This window comes from Spermophilus citellus, assembly GCF_964194105.1.
Source record: "Spermophilus citellus genome assembly, chromosome: 12".
Classification (NCBI taxonomy): domain Eukaryota; kingdom Metazoa; phylum Chordata; class Mammalia; order Rodentia; family Sciuridae; genus Spermophilus; species Spermophilus citellus.
The window spans coordinates 118,325,858-118,339,247 of NC_138198.1; the positions used below are offsets into that span (position 1 = coordinate 118,325,858).

The following is a 13,390-nucleotide window of genomic DNA, read 5'->3' on the forward strand; positions in this document are numbered from 1 at the left end:
ACAATGTCAAAATTGTGTGACCTTTTTACCACAAGTTAATCTTGGAGTCAATCCTAGAGGATTGATACCTAACCATATTTGGCAGATGGACATCACACACTTGCCAGAATTTGGAAAATTAAAATATTTGCATGTTACAGTTGATACTTCTTCTGGATTTTTGATGGGCTCCCTTCATGCCGGAGAAAAAACTAAAGATGTTATAGCTCATTTTTTACAAAATTTTGCCACTGTGGGCGTTCCAAAACAGTTAAAAACAGATAATGCCCCTGGTTATACTTCTACCTCTTTTAAACAATTTTGCTCATCATTTGGCATTACTCATGTAATAGGAATCCTATACAATCCACAGGGTCAAGGCATAGTTGAAAGAGCTCATCAAACTATTAAAATGTACTTATTAAAGCAAAAAGAAGGAATTGGGAAGGGGTATATATTCCCCAAAGATAAACTTAAAATAACCCTTTTTACTCTAAACTTTTTAAATTTGGATTCATCAGGGCTTAGTGCTGCGGAAAGGCATATGTGTCCAAAAAATGTACATAAGCCCAAGGTATTTTGGAAGGATATTCTAACAGGACAATGGAAAGGTCCTGACCCAGTAATTGTCTGGAGTTGGGGGTCTGTTTGTGTGTTTCCACAGGGAGAACAGCAGCCGATTTGGATTCCAGAGAGATTAACTAAAGCGATTTCTACAGTAGTTACACCTGTGGTGGCAGTTGGGCTCTGAGGTTTTTTCCTGAGGAGCTGTTTGTTTGTCGAGTGTGGTTCTAAAAATAAAGTTCGTTTCTTTTGACAAGTGGCTCCTGAATTGTGCCCAGCCAGACTGCGGCATTGGGTGGCCCGTACGGGGATCGAACCTTCGACCTTGGCGTTATCAGCACCAAGCCCTGATGAATCCAAATTTAAAAAGTTTAGAGTAAAAAGGGTTATTTTAAGTTTATCTTTGGGGAATATATACCACTTCCCACTTAGGGTCTCTCCCAAGGCCATGACAAATTGTCTTCAGGGTTGCTGTGACCTCAACACTCCACCAGAGCTGGACAGTTTACTTGTATGGTCACTCCTGCGCCATTGTATTCCTGTCTCAAGATGTATCATAAACATTTTATTTTATTTTTTTTCCTTTCATTTTATTAAATTTTAATTTGTTATAGAGCACAATTTTTCATATCTCTGGTTGTACATATTAATTTTATTTTTTGTGGTGTTCTAGTTTATTTGCTCTAAGAAGAAATACATACTGAAGTGTGTCAAAGGTTTCTTAAAGGAAGTCATGACCAATAGAATGTTGGAAGGCACATTAGAGCTCATTGATTCAATTTCTTATCTAAACAATGAGAAACAGAAGCCAAGAAGATTAACAGTACACCAGGAGAGCTCCATAATTATGATAACACTATCCAATTTTCATCTTTGTTCGCATAACTGCCATTCTTTCTAGCCCTTAAGACTCCGTGACTTTCCTCTGTGTGTTAACTACTGAGTGAATCCTCACTGGTTTGCTCTCATCTGCCAGGTTAATGTAACAAGTAGTCTTGTTAGTTAAACTCATGCCAAATCTGCCCTGGATTCACTGAATTCACCCGGGACAGGATTTCTCCAGATCCATGTGGGTAATACTCAGAGGACACTGATCAGTCTTTCAGTCCTGGAGGGCGTGGGAATGCATTCCCAGAGGGACCCCTGAGGCCAGGCTTTGTTTGCCCACCTCTGGTGTCCTGGTCACATGTCAGCCCCACCAAGCTGACCATCTGATATTGCTTACATTGGTCCCCTGAGCAGTAGGAGTTTTGGGCAGTTGACAGGGCGTATGAGAAGCCATAGAGTAAACCTGTGTAAAATCAGGGAAGCCTGTGTGCGGTGGCTGTGGCAGAGCTGGATACGGCACAGGAATCCCAGGGAGTGTGTGTGAGGCATGCGGGCAGGCAGGAGAAGAGGGAAAAGGGATCATTTTGGTCTCCCAGGGGGCCCTCTTCTATTCCTAGTCATGAATATCTGGCTCATATGGTGAAAAACATCCAAACAGAGAATTTCATGGAGGCTATTATGGGATTTGTGAATTTAAAAAATCAGTGTTATAAATACTCATAATGTTGAGCTACATTTGCTACTCTAATGATTAGTGAAATTTAAACAATCATAAGATAATGTTAAAATAGTCAAGCCCGGGGCTGCAAAGGCCTGGGCATGCTGTTTTCTACTTCCAAAGGAAGAACTTGGAGGACTCAACAGAGAGGTTTTGAACATTCTATGACTCTTGGATTCCTCAGGGTCGGGCTGTCCCTATCAGCAGGGGAGTAACTACCTGATAGGTTGTGTGTCAGCTGCTCACAGGGGTTTCTTCAGATGTTTAATGAGTACATGACTTGACTTCATAGCCAAGATCCTTCTGCTCCGATCCCCACTTAAGACTGGAGATAAGGGATGTGGCCACTTTCCCTCCTCCTTTCTCCCCCAATACATCCATGGGAGCCCCTTGTTCCCCTTCAGACACAGCATGGCTCCTGGGCACTGAGTGTTTACCCCAACAGAGAGGTACCAGAATCCTTCCCAGGACTGGGAATTTCATGTGAGATTTTATTCTTTCTGAATGACCCTGCCAGTGACTCCTCTCCTGTCCCCAAGATATTTAGGAGATGAAAATTTCAGAGCTGTGTCCAGGGAGTTGGCTTCTGCTGTCCTGGGTGTCTGAGGGCACCATTTCCTAGACATGTAGTCAATTGCTCTAAAAATGAGAATTTAGAGGGGAAGGCACTAAAGACAGCTTCCCTGTGAACCCTTCCAGTCTTGATAGGTCCCACACTTGCCTCCAGGTACCTCAGAATACTGAGGCCTAGGTGTCACAGGAGGATGGTACCTAGTGGCCTCTCCATCCCACAAGGCATCGCACCTCCTAGGTAAACAACCTTTCTCTTCACTGTTGTAATTAGCACACACATTTCTTTAAGTGACCCATGGCAGGATTCGGGGGTGGGGTGGGTAGGTATTTATTATGTGTTGGGGAAATAGAATCAAAACCAGAATCTTCTCCCAACCCCCAAATCTTCCCCACGAAGGGAGTAGAGAAAGGAAACATTAAATCAGAATGTAATGTGCATCACAGATAATGTGCTAAGAAATTACCAAGACAGAGGGAAAGGAAACCTCACCCTTTCATAGAGATGTGTTAGTCAGCATCACCGTGACCAAAATATCCAATATAAACAACTCAGAGGAGGAAAAGTTAATTTTGTCGCCCAGTTTCAGAGGTTTAGTCCATGGTTGGTGGCTTCATTGTTTTAGGCCCAAGGGAGGCAGAATGTCATGGCAGAGGCGTGGGGTGGAGGAATGCTGCTCACCTCAAGCCCACCAGGAGGCAAAGAGAGAGGAAGGGGCAGGGGCCACAGGAAGATGCACCCTCCAGGGGTCCTCCCAGTGACCCACCTCCTCCAGCCATGCCCCATCTGCCTATAGTTACTCCATTTAAAGGGTGGACTGATCAGGTCACAGCTCTCATTGTCTATTTTTTTTTCACTTCAGAATATTCATGCAGTAACACAGGACCTCAGGGGCACACCTCATTGCCAAACCATAACAATAGTCATGAAGATACACAATCCACATTTGTTCTCAAGATTATTGTTTCAATAGTGATTCCTCAAGTAAGAGCACTTTATGTCTCCATTCCTCACTCATGACTCATGTTGGAGTCACATGGCGACTGGGATGACCACCTGAGTTAGGGAATTGACTTCACCCAAAGGAAAAACAAGCTTCTATCTTTAGAATGGGGGTAGTTTGGAATCTGGAGTCAGGTACCCCTGAAGTCAGACTCAGTCTTTTCCTGGACATAGTGGCATTATCTCCTCTGATGCTTCCATTTCAAGGAAGTGGTTCCCAGGTCCTTAAGAAAGACATTTCTTGGCCATTAAACTCACAAAAGATCTGTTCAGTCTTCAAAAAGATTTATCTACATTTTGAAGCAGGAGGAGAATATTTAGAAATACAAAATTTCTAAGCAAATACTCTTAAAAATACATGGTTATTTTCAACATGGAGGATTTGTCCTTACAAAGAGGACATTGACATGGGTTATCATTTGACAGCACAGCCATTAGCCACAACCTGGTTACCTTAACTGTCATATTTCACTCAAAAATTTATGTAAAACAATGTGGGCATTAATATATTTTCAATTTCTCATTTTCTTTCAAGTCATTCATTGTTTTCTTTATCACTATTTAGTACCTTGAACTAGATTTACCAGTCTTTTGGAAATGGTAGTTGACAAAACCACATCCTAGAAATACAGTGTAATAGTGAATCTTTGTAGTAGTAATCTGGTATAATTACAGAGTATTCTGCTTTGTCTAATATGAGTCATATCTTATTCCAGGTGCCTTATTTTTATCATACTCTACATTCCTAGAGACTTGGTATATATTAATATTTATTTTTATTTATTTATTTTTTATGTGGTGCTGAGGATCCAACCCAGTGTCTCATGCATGCGAGGTAAGCACTCAACCCCTGAACCATAACCCCAGCCCCTTAATATTTATTTTTTAGTTGTAGTTGGACACAATACCTTTATTTTTATTTGTTTATTTTTATGTGGTGCTGAGGATTGAACCCAGGGCCCCAGACTTGGTATATATTAGTGCAAATATGATATTACTTTAAAAGCCAGACCTCAATTTATAAGTGAAACTAAAGAATCAGAATCAGTTGATTTCTTAAAAATATAGATTTTATCAATATTTTGAATAGGAGATATATTTAAAACACAAAAGGTTAAAAGGGTTTATAGTTCAAAGTACCTCTGTCCCCAATGTCACCAAACCACTGGGGTACCCTTCCTCACCAAAACAAATGGTCCAACTTCTTACATATTCCTCCAGAGACAAACTACAGGTTTAGCTAAAATCATGTGTGCACAGTTTACTATTATTATTTTTTCTAAAAAACCACAAATGGTACCACACTCTATACACTGACCTGCCCTTTTCCTTTTTACTAATTCATTGTCAGAGATTGTCAAAAATAGCAATAATATTGGATTTCTTTTTTACCCTTTGAATTCAATGCTTTCATTGTTTCCTATTTAACTTGATTTTGGATTTGAAATTTAGATAGCTATATTTTATGTATCTAACATTTTAATACGTTAAAGAATCAGTCTCCTTCTGTTTTGATCCTATTAAGAATCCTCATAAAGCACATATATTTAATTTTGTCATGTAATGTTCCAGGTGCTGTGCATTGCTGTCCAGCCAAGTGCTCTCTGGTGATGGGGTCTGATAATGGACGTGTTCAGCGGTTGCATGGTGCAACATGACACCTGTCAATCACATGTGGGTGTTGAGAATGTGATATGTGGCTAGTGAGATGAAGAAATTGTACTTTTAATTTTGTTTAATGTTAATTTTAAATAGCTGCTGTGGCTAATAATTATTGCATTGTACAATGCAGGTCTAAGAAATTTTTCCCTGCAATCTGTTAATATGGCCAATTATATTAATATATATTTTTTAAAATGTGGACAGCTGGAATAAGTCCATTTTGTCACAAAGTAGAGCTCTAGCATTTTCCTGGGATGGGAGTTTAGCTCAGAGGTAGAACAGTTGGATTTGATTGATCCCCAGAACTGCAAAACAACAACAACACAACAAAAAACAAAGCAACAACAAAAAACCCCCAAAGAAAATATCCCCCCCCAAATCTAACAGCCAAATAATAAGTAAAATTTCCTTGTTTTAAGAAATACAAAATAAATATCTATAGAAGTTTATCTGACTACTACTTTAGACTCAGCCTGCCTGAGCTTGTTCTGAATTTTTCTTTCTCTGTGACTAATATATTTCTGACCTATTTCTTAGGTGTGGTTGATCACTTGTACTTTGTTGGAAAGAAAAAAAAAAGGAAAAGGAACAAATAATTTGAGCAGGTCATTCCTTTATTGCTAATTGATTTAATAGAATCACAGAATTTAGAAATATAAGAAGGGTCCCAGATATCACCTCAATTGAAGGAAAAATGGGTGTCTAGGTTGATGAGTTTGAAGAGAAAATTGTTATTTGCTTTGATTCATCCAAAACAGGACAGAAGCAATCCTGTGCAATTCAGAAGATGAGGTATGGATTGTTTTAATCTTCACATTGAACGTTTTGTTCTCCAAGGAAATTTTTATAAGAAAAAAAAGAAGAAGAAGACTGGTTCATATGTGTGTGCAGAAAGAGAGAAAAAGAGAGGCTCCTACAACCATTGCATTCTTAGTGGGGACTCTGAGGCTGGAAAAGAAAATGAATATATAAAGGATGTGTTGTTTCCAGCCTCAGTTTACTTTTTGCTCTGTGACATGTCCTCATAAGAGAGACAGAGGCATCCTGCTTAAGGGGAAGAGACTCTGCCAAAGAAGAGGATGCTGTGGGTCTTCTTTTGCTTGATGAAGAACAGGAAGGGGTGGTCACAATAGAAACTAACAGGGGGCATTGGGGCAGACATTACTTCAACTACTACGCCCGTGGCGGCTGCAGCCTCGGTGCCCTCTTCATTCACTTCCACAAAGGACTTGTGCACAACTTTGGACACTGAAAGGCCCTGTGTCCCTGTCATGCCCGAGAGGTCAGCCTTTTGTGGATGGAATACGTCCTCCATCCCCATGGCGCTCAACATGGTCTCGAGGTCATAAGTCTCTTCCACTTTGAATCGAGGGAGGCACACATTTACATTAGTCATCTCCATGCCCCTTGGGCTGGTCCACTCCATTAACTTCTCAGCAGTGAGTTTGTCTTCAAGCTATAAAGATGGGGGAAAAAAAAAAGAAAAAAAGAAACTGACATGATCTACGTTTGGTCTCTGGCGCACTTTAACAATGAATGGAATACGTGGGAAATTTTGAGTTTAGCAATAAATGCAACATACACAGTTGATCCAGTTTATTAGACATTATTCTAATAAGCAAAAACAGCAGGCCTGAACATATATGAAGACTTATTTGATTATATGTGTTCACATGTACAAACATGTGTGTACAAATAGAATTACATTATTTTGAACCAAATGAACTATATATCACTACTTCTTATACCGTCTGTCTACTGTATGTGTCATTTTGTAGACTTTTTATTTTCTTGCAGAAATTATTTATTACATACTGCAGTCATAGTACATGACCTATTTTTACTCTTAGTTCTTGCTTTATGTGTTTTTAAACATTTCTCACATTGGTATATATTTCTCTGGGTTTAATTGTAGCTTGTTGCCATCAAACTGACATTTAAAGTGTATAGCTCTACTTAAATGATAATAAATTAAGCCTGTGTCAGGTTGTAAGCTAAAATATTTATAATGTAAGGATGTACTGGGGATTGAACCCAGGGGCACTTAAACATGGAACTATATCTGTAGCCCTTCTTATTTTTTTATTTTGAGACAGGGTCTCACTAAATTGCTGAGGGTCTCACTAAGTTGTCGAGGTTGGCCTCAAACTTGTCATCCTCCTGTTTTGGCCTCCTGAGTTGCTGATTACAGGTATGTGCCACTGAATCATCTGATTCAGTGACTGAGTCATTGTTCCTTGTTTTGAATTTTTTATTATTCGAGGCATCTTGGCCTCAAAGTTTTTGTCTTGTTTAGACTTAAACAGGTACCATGGGGGAAAAATCAGACAGTAGAAGGAAGAATGGTCAATGCGAGTGTTACCTCCTGCAGGCCATCTGCTTCATGGGGCAGCAGCAGGACCATGCTCAGGTCATTGCCTTTGTATGGTATTTCCAGGATCTTGGCCTGCACATCCTCCAGGAAGGCAAAATTAAAATACCCGCTTTTGGCCATCATCTGCACAGATTTGCTCACATTCTACAATAAATTAAGGCATCAAATAAATACCAAGTTAGACAAAAAGATAATATTAAGGAGACACAAAACACAACCCTCCCTTTTGGAGAAACAACTCAGGAATTTTGAGAAATAAAGACAGAAGTTATTATTTTTTTCAGGCATTCCTAACTAACTAAAACTATAAGAATAAAACAAAACGATATCTGCTTGTTCACGGCACTCTCTACTTTAGTGGTCCATCCCATCAGATGCCTCTAAGTTTAACTTTCCACATGCAATACCTTATTCTGCCAGAACTTTGCTTCTGTGGTCAATTCCTTTTTAAATTCCTCATCCCACCGCCCTTTGAAGTAGACTGCGTTCACCAGAACCAGTCTGGTGTTTTGGTCAATAGTGCCACTAGGAAATAGGTCCTTGATTTTTTCTGTAAGGTGGAAAAAAAAAGGTCATCATGTAAGTACAAATGGCTTTTGGAGAGAATGCTATGCACAATTTCAGGACTGGTCCTTATATTTATGTGCCATTGCTTTAGGGACTCATTGACTGCCACCAGGTTCAGCCTTCTCATGGTGCCAGCCCTAGAAAGCTACAGGGATGGAGACAGGAAAGGAGGTGACACTGTCTAGGGGACACTGAGGAGCTGATTTTATCTGCTATTCAGCTTGACTCTTTCCTTCCTTCCTCTGCTCCTCCCCTTCTGTTTTCCCAATGTGGGCCCCTCACGTGGAGAAACAGGGCCTGATTGTCCTCAAGGACAATGGCCTGAGCTCTGTACTCTGAGAGTCCCTTGCTGTCAGATGCTGCTCCCAGGAGTTCCTTCCTCCTCCTCAGTCTCCTGTACAACTGCTGCAAGGACGGCCTGTAGTAAGGGGTCCAACTAGTTGTGCACAGAATGGAGGCTTTGAGAAGCCTCTGCCCTGGGTGGAGGAGACCCTGGGGTAATCCCTGCAGGAGGGTTGGTGGAGGTGTGCTCCAGGCAGTTATAGGTCAAGGGACAGCGAGCCTGGTGTCCAGGTGGGCTGCCTGTTTCTAGAGGAGTAAGAGGAAGGAGCTCTTTGGACTGTTTTCTTCTAAAGATTCACAATCAACACTTGGCTCTGACCTCAAGAAAATCTCAAAACGGGGCTGAGTGGGAATTTGGGTTCCACAAAGATAGTGTCACCTGGGGGCCATGTGCAAGTAGCTTTGCAGCCATGTCTCCACCTAGTTGACCTCCTTCTCTTCTCTCCCTGCTCCCCCTGGATCTCTCCACATTTATTGGGACCTCCTGCCCTGCCTCCTCCATCCTCTCTGCAGATCCAATAACATCCCACCCAGGACTCCCTACCATGTCACATCTGGGGTTCCTCACAGGGTGATGAAAAGTTTCCGCCATGAGTAGCCCTCCCATACTCTACCATTTGTTTGGCTTTCAACCCAGGAATTGATCCTCTTTCGACTTTCTTCTGGAGCATTTTTGAAATCAAGAGACTCCACAGTGGCTAGGTAAAATTTCTTAATCCCGTCCAAATATTCCTTTGAGAAGTGGAGGAAGAAAGAAGGAATTAAGAATGATTTATGTGTCACCCCATTTAATTATTTACAATTAAAGGAAGCTGAACCCAGACCCTGGGCAGAACCACTGTCTCTGCACATGCATATTTGTATACAGGCACCATGAGGGCAAGTGTGCAAGGAGAGTGCAGGATTCGCTGAGGCTCAACACCCCCTGGCAGAACCTAGGGGAAGAAGAGGCTGTGGTTTGCAAATTTCAGTGCAAGTTAAAGGAGATGAATCACGTGGGAGACTTCTCACCAGTAAGCTCTACCATGGCCTCTCTCATCTGGGTTTATATTCCCTGGTGCTTTCCCAGCCGCCTCCAGGGCCCATCCCAGCCTGCCTGTTCCAGAAATACCCCATTAGTCAGACATTTCCCACAAAAGGCGCTCTCTGGGACGCAGTCAGTGCCTGTTCATTGATGGCATCTCCTGACTTATCTTGCCCCTGACCCACACTTCATCTGGGCCTGGTCAGGGACCGGATGCTCCAGCAGTCAGAGCTGTGATAGAGCTGATCCCCTGGGGCCAGAGCTGCCCAGGAGTCAGCCAGAAGCCTCTGTCTGGCTTTCCCCATTTGGCCATCCAGAGACCTAGGACCCAGGATGCAGACTCCAGGTGTGGAGAGCCAAGTGGAATTACCTGAAGAAACTGATACTCCTTTTCTCCATAGACTCTGTTGGCGATCTTCAGGTTGTAGGCATCACTGGGTTTGTTTAATTCAGTCAGAAACTTTTGAATCTCCTGGTGCACATTTCCTGACTCTCCAGCCTTCAACATCCAAAAAAGATGCTCATTGAATTACCCTGTTCATGTGTGTGCTAAACTCACTTGAAGTCACTTAGATCAGTACCAACATTTATGTCTATAATCTCAAAGATGACCTCTGGCTTATTCTCTGATATTTGTTGCATTTACCTCAAATACCCTGAAGAATTTACCTTACATTCAACTTCTTCCAGGAAATTCTTTGCTCCAGCCCTGATATATTCTGATCTCTTCTCTTCTGAACTACAGGGCACCACTGGGTGTCCTCTCAGTCGTTTAAAGAATTAGGTTTATCTTTCCAGATAAACTCGGAGTTCCTTAAGGTGCAAACCTTATTTCACTTCTAACAGCTACCAAGCATATGGTCATGCTGGAGTCTGGATATTCTACATGCTGTGACATGAAGCCCTGCTGGAGCCCTGGGTGGGATCATCTTCTAAGACGTGTTGACTGTGATCTGTCATGTGATGGTCATTCTCTGCATGTAAGCACACCTCGAGCCTGGTGCTCAGCTAGGAACAGCCCATAGGTCATCTGAATCTCAGTCTAGCTGAGATGAAAATAAAAAAGCTCAGTGATTAAGTAGCCTAAGAGACAGAGTGAGTAGCCAAGTTTTAAACTGAACTCTATCTGAATCTGGAAATTTCTATTTACTAGCTAAGAGTTTTGTTCTGTCAAAGCCCTAAACAAATATATCTGCTAGCCATCATTTTCCAAAATATAATTGAACTTGTGCTTATTCCTTTTCATTTTAATTAACTCCGTTAAACTATTTCCGTAACATTATTGTGAGTGTGATCATTAGCTCACGTTTATTATGAACTCTTATATACAGTAGGCTGGGCCCTGTTGCCAAGTTTTGCAGATATTGGGTCAGATTCTTTTTGGTTGACTGGGATGAGGTCACTCTGACTCAGGGCAGTAGCGAATTGCTCATGTTCACATTTGTGAAGAATGGAGCTGGTCTATGTGGTGTTGGACTTGAGTTCTTAAGTTCAATGCTGACCTTCTCTGAGTACAAGAAACACTTGAAAGTAATAATTAGGAAAATAAAATGTGGAATTGTTCCGTATATCCTAATCTCTTTCATCTAGGATTTTCCATTCCTCGGTTTATGTGAAATTCCCTGTTTAAACTATGACCCTCTCAGATACTTCAGATACCTGGAGCTCTCCCAGGACCAGAATACTTACATGAGGGGCTGTGGGTTTCTTTGTTGCTTTTTCTGCAATTTCATTGAAATGAAGGACCTGGAAGAGACAGGACCTGGGTCAAGACAACTTCATTCAAAAGATCTGTTGAATTCAGTAGAGAAAAAGACAACAAAACTCTCAAAAAAGAAGAGAACAAAGAAGCATAAAGACACTAAAATCACCCAACCCCAGAACTTCAGAGTATGAATTTGTTCTTTGAAAAAACACAGAAAAGCTGGCTTATCTCCAGATACGTTGAAGAATGTGCCTTCGTTGTTCATTGGGGAGACCTTTGGTGATAGGTCCCTTGGATTTGGTTTAGTCAGCCCGTCACTTCCTCTTCTCAGCTCTGGTTGATGGCAGTGGTCGGGGTCATCAAGAGAGGGCAGCCTTGGGGATGGGGTGTCTCCCCAACAGCTCTGTGATCACACAGCCCTGGAAAGTCTGCTGGGCATCTTGTGTTACCCCCCAGGTCCCCAGAGCTGTGACCGTCCCTGTGTGTGTGAGCCAGCTCAGTGAAGAGGAAAGCTGGGCAGGTCCTGTGGGACAGCTGACGCCTACCTTCTCCATCTGCAGGGCAGTGTTCCCCCTGGCCCCTAGGTCGAGCATGGCCAGTGCTGACACGATGCTGACCGGGGAGTAGAAGACGTTGTCCCCGTCCTTCCTCAGCTGCCGGAACAGGTCAATGGTGAACTTGGTGTTGGCCACACTGAGTGAGCCCATGGTGACAGGTTGGTCTGGAACTCCTAGGAAAGCAGTAGATCCAGCTCAGAAGGACTTTATTGTAATGGAATTTTCTTTAAAAATGATATATCTAGGATGTCGAATTCTGGCCATTCAGGTTTTTAACCTTTTTACCTTCCAAGCCTTCTGAATGCAGGTGTGTTCATCTTCTAATTAGAAGACTCATGAAAGCACTATTGAAAAAGACTTTTGTGGACAAGTAATAGAACATCTTTATCTTTCCTGTATCTTTCCCTTATCATTGGATGGCTAGGTTTGGGGAGAAAGGCTTTATTACAAATGCCAGGACAAGGTTTTCTGGGGCTAACATGCAGCCAGGTCTCCAGAAGAAACTCTCTGACTTTTCTTTGAAGCTCTGAGGTTGACCCCCCGCCCCCCACATGATTGTAAGCATGCATCAGTTTTCTGGGAAATATATTTTTTTAGGTAAAGACCAAATTAGATCAAGGGGGTGTGTTAATTTTTTTCCCCTGGCAGAATAAGTACAATTTAATAAGACAAAGTATATGCATGATAGAAACCACGTCACTGTTTTGATCCTCGATAGTAATTCCTGCTAAGCCATAGTGGCTGAAAGCACTCACCTGTGTTCCTGAAGGAGCCGAGCTGGATGGGAGCTGTGAGCCTTGATGTGGTGGACGGAAGATCCTGGGTATATAGTCCTCCTCCTGCAAACGCTGCCTCATCAATTCAGTTGTCTTTCAATTAAATCAACTTCAGATTTCTCAATCAGCTTAGCCCACACTTCCTGAGCCTGACAACTTATGAGAAAAGACAGGTTAGGACAGCAACCTGTGTTTCCTTTGTCTTTTTGTGGGGACAGTTAAGAATCTGTAATCTTTGGCAATCATTGACTCATTTTGAATGCATGCAAATGTCCGTTTCTAATACCAATGAAGATGTATTAGATATTCCAACTTCCTCATTGTCTTCAATTCCACCCTCTGTACATTTCTTCCATCTTAAAAAACAATCATTTTTTTTCTTTTGATGTTGAATTGTTTTTAAGGTACACTTTGGACACACAAACAGCTACAATGTTTACTTATATTTGTGATTTTTCAATTCTGAAAGGCTCCACTCATCCTTTCTGTAGGAATCACTTTATATACCCAGGAAAATCAATCTTATTCTAGTGCAATGAGGCACTGGGGAGGTCTCTGCAGACTCGGGGAACAGGGTCCTACCCTCCTGCTCATTCCTGACCCTCATGCTCTGCCTTGCCCCTGGTTCTCCCTGTCTCTTCCCATGTCCCCTGCAGCCATCCTGACTTTTCTGATGCTTGAGGTCTGTGAGGACAGTTATTTGCCTTGCTACATTGAGAAG

At 41.9% G+C, this 13,390-nt stretch overlaps 1 protein-coding gene across 1 annotated transcript; it reads right to left on the reverse strand.

The window, feature by feature from the left end:
• Positions 1-6,025: 6,025 nt before the first annotated feature.
• LOC308631427 (serpin B4-like) lies at positions 6,026-12,734 on the reverse strand. Its single transcript, XM_081262643.1, has 8 exons — positions 12,649-12,734; positions 11,882-12,066; positions 11,321-11,377; positions 10,002-10,130; positions 9,222-9,339; positions 8,106-8,248; positions 7,687-7,842; positions 6,026-6,780 (listed from the first exon to the last, which is right to left on the reverse strand). The coding sequence occupies exons 2-8, from the start codon at positions 12,041-12,043 to the stop codon at positions 6,373-6,375; spliced, it is 1,173 nt and encodes a 390-aa protein (XP_081118769.1). The 5' UTR covers positions 12,044-12,066; positions 12,649-12,734; the 3' UTR covers positions 6,026-6,372.
• Positions 12,735-13,390: the final 656 nt, after the last annotated feature.

Bases quoted from the DNA above. Each gene is read 5' to 3' on its own strand.
- LOC308631427 (XM_081262643.1), bottom strand. From the start codon at position 12,043: ATGGGCTCACTCAGTGTGGCCAACACCAAGTTCACCATTGACCTGTTC. The intron at 11,378-11,881 runs GTAGGCGTCAGC...TGTCTCTTCCAG, and splicing joins CTGCCCTGCAGATGGAGAAG to GTCCTTCATTTCAATGAAAT. The intron at 8,249-9,221 runs GTAGAGTATGGG...TCCACCTTACAG, and splicing joins GGTTGAAAGCCAAACAAATG to AAAAAATCAAGGACCTATTT.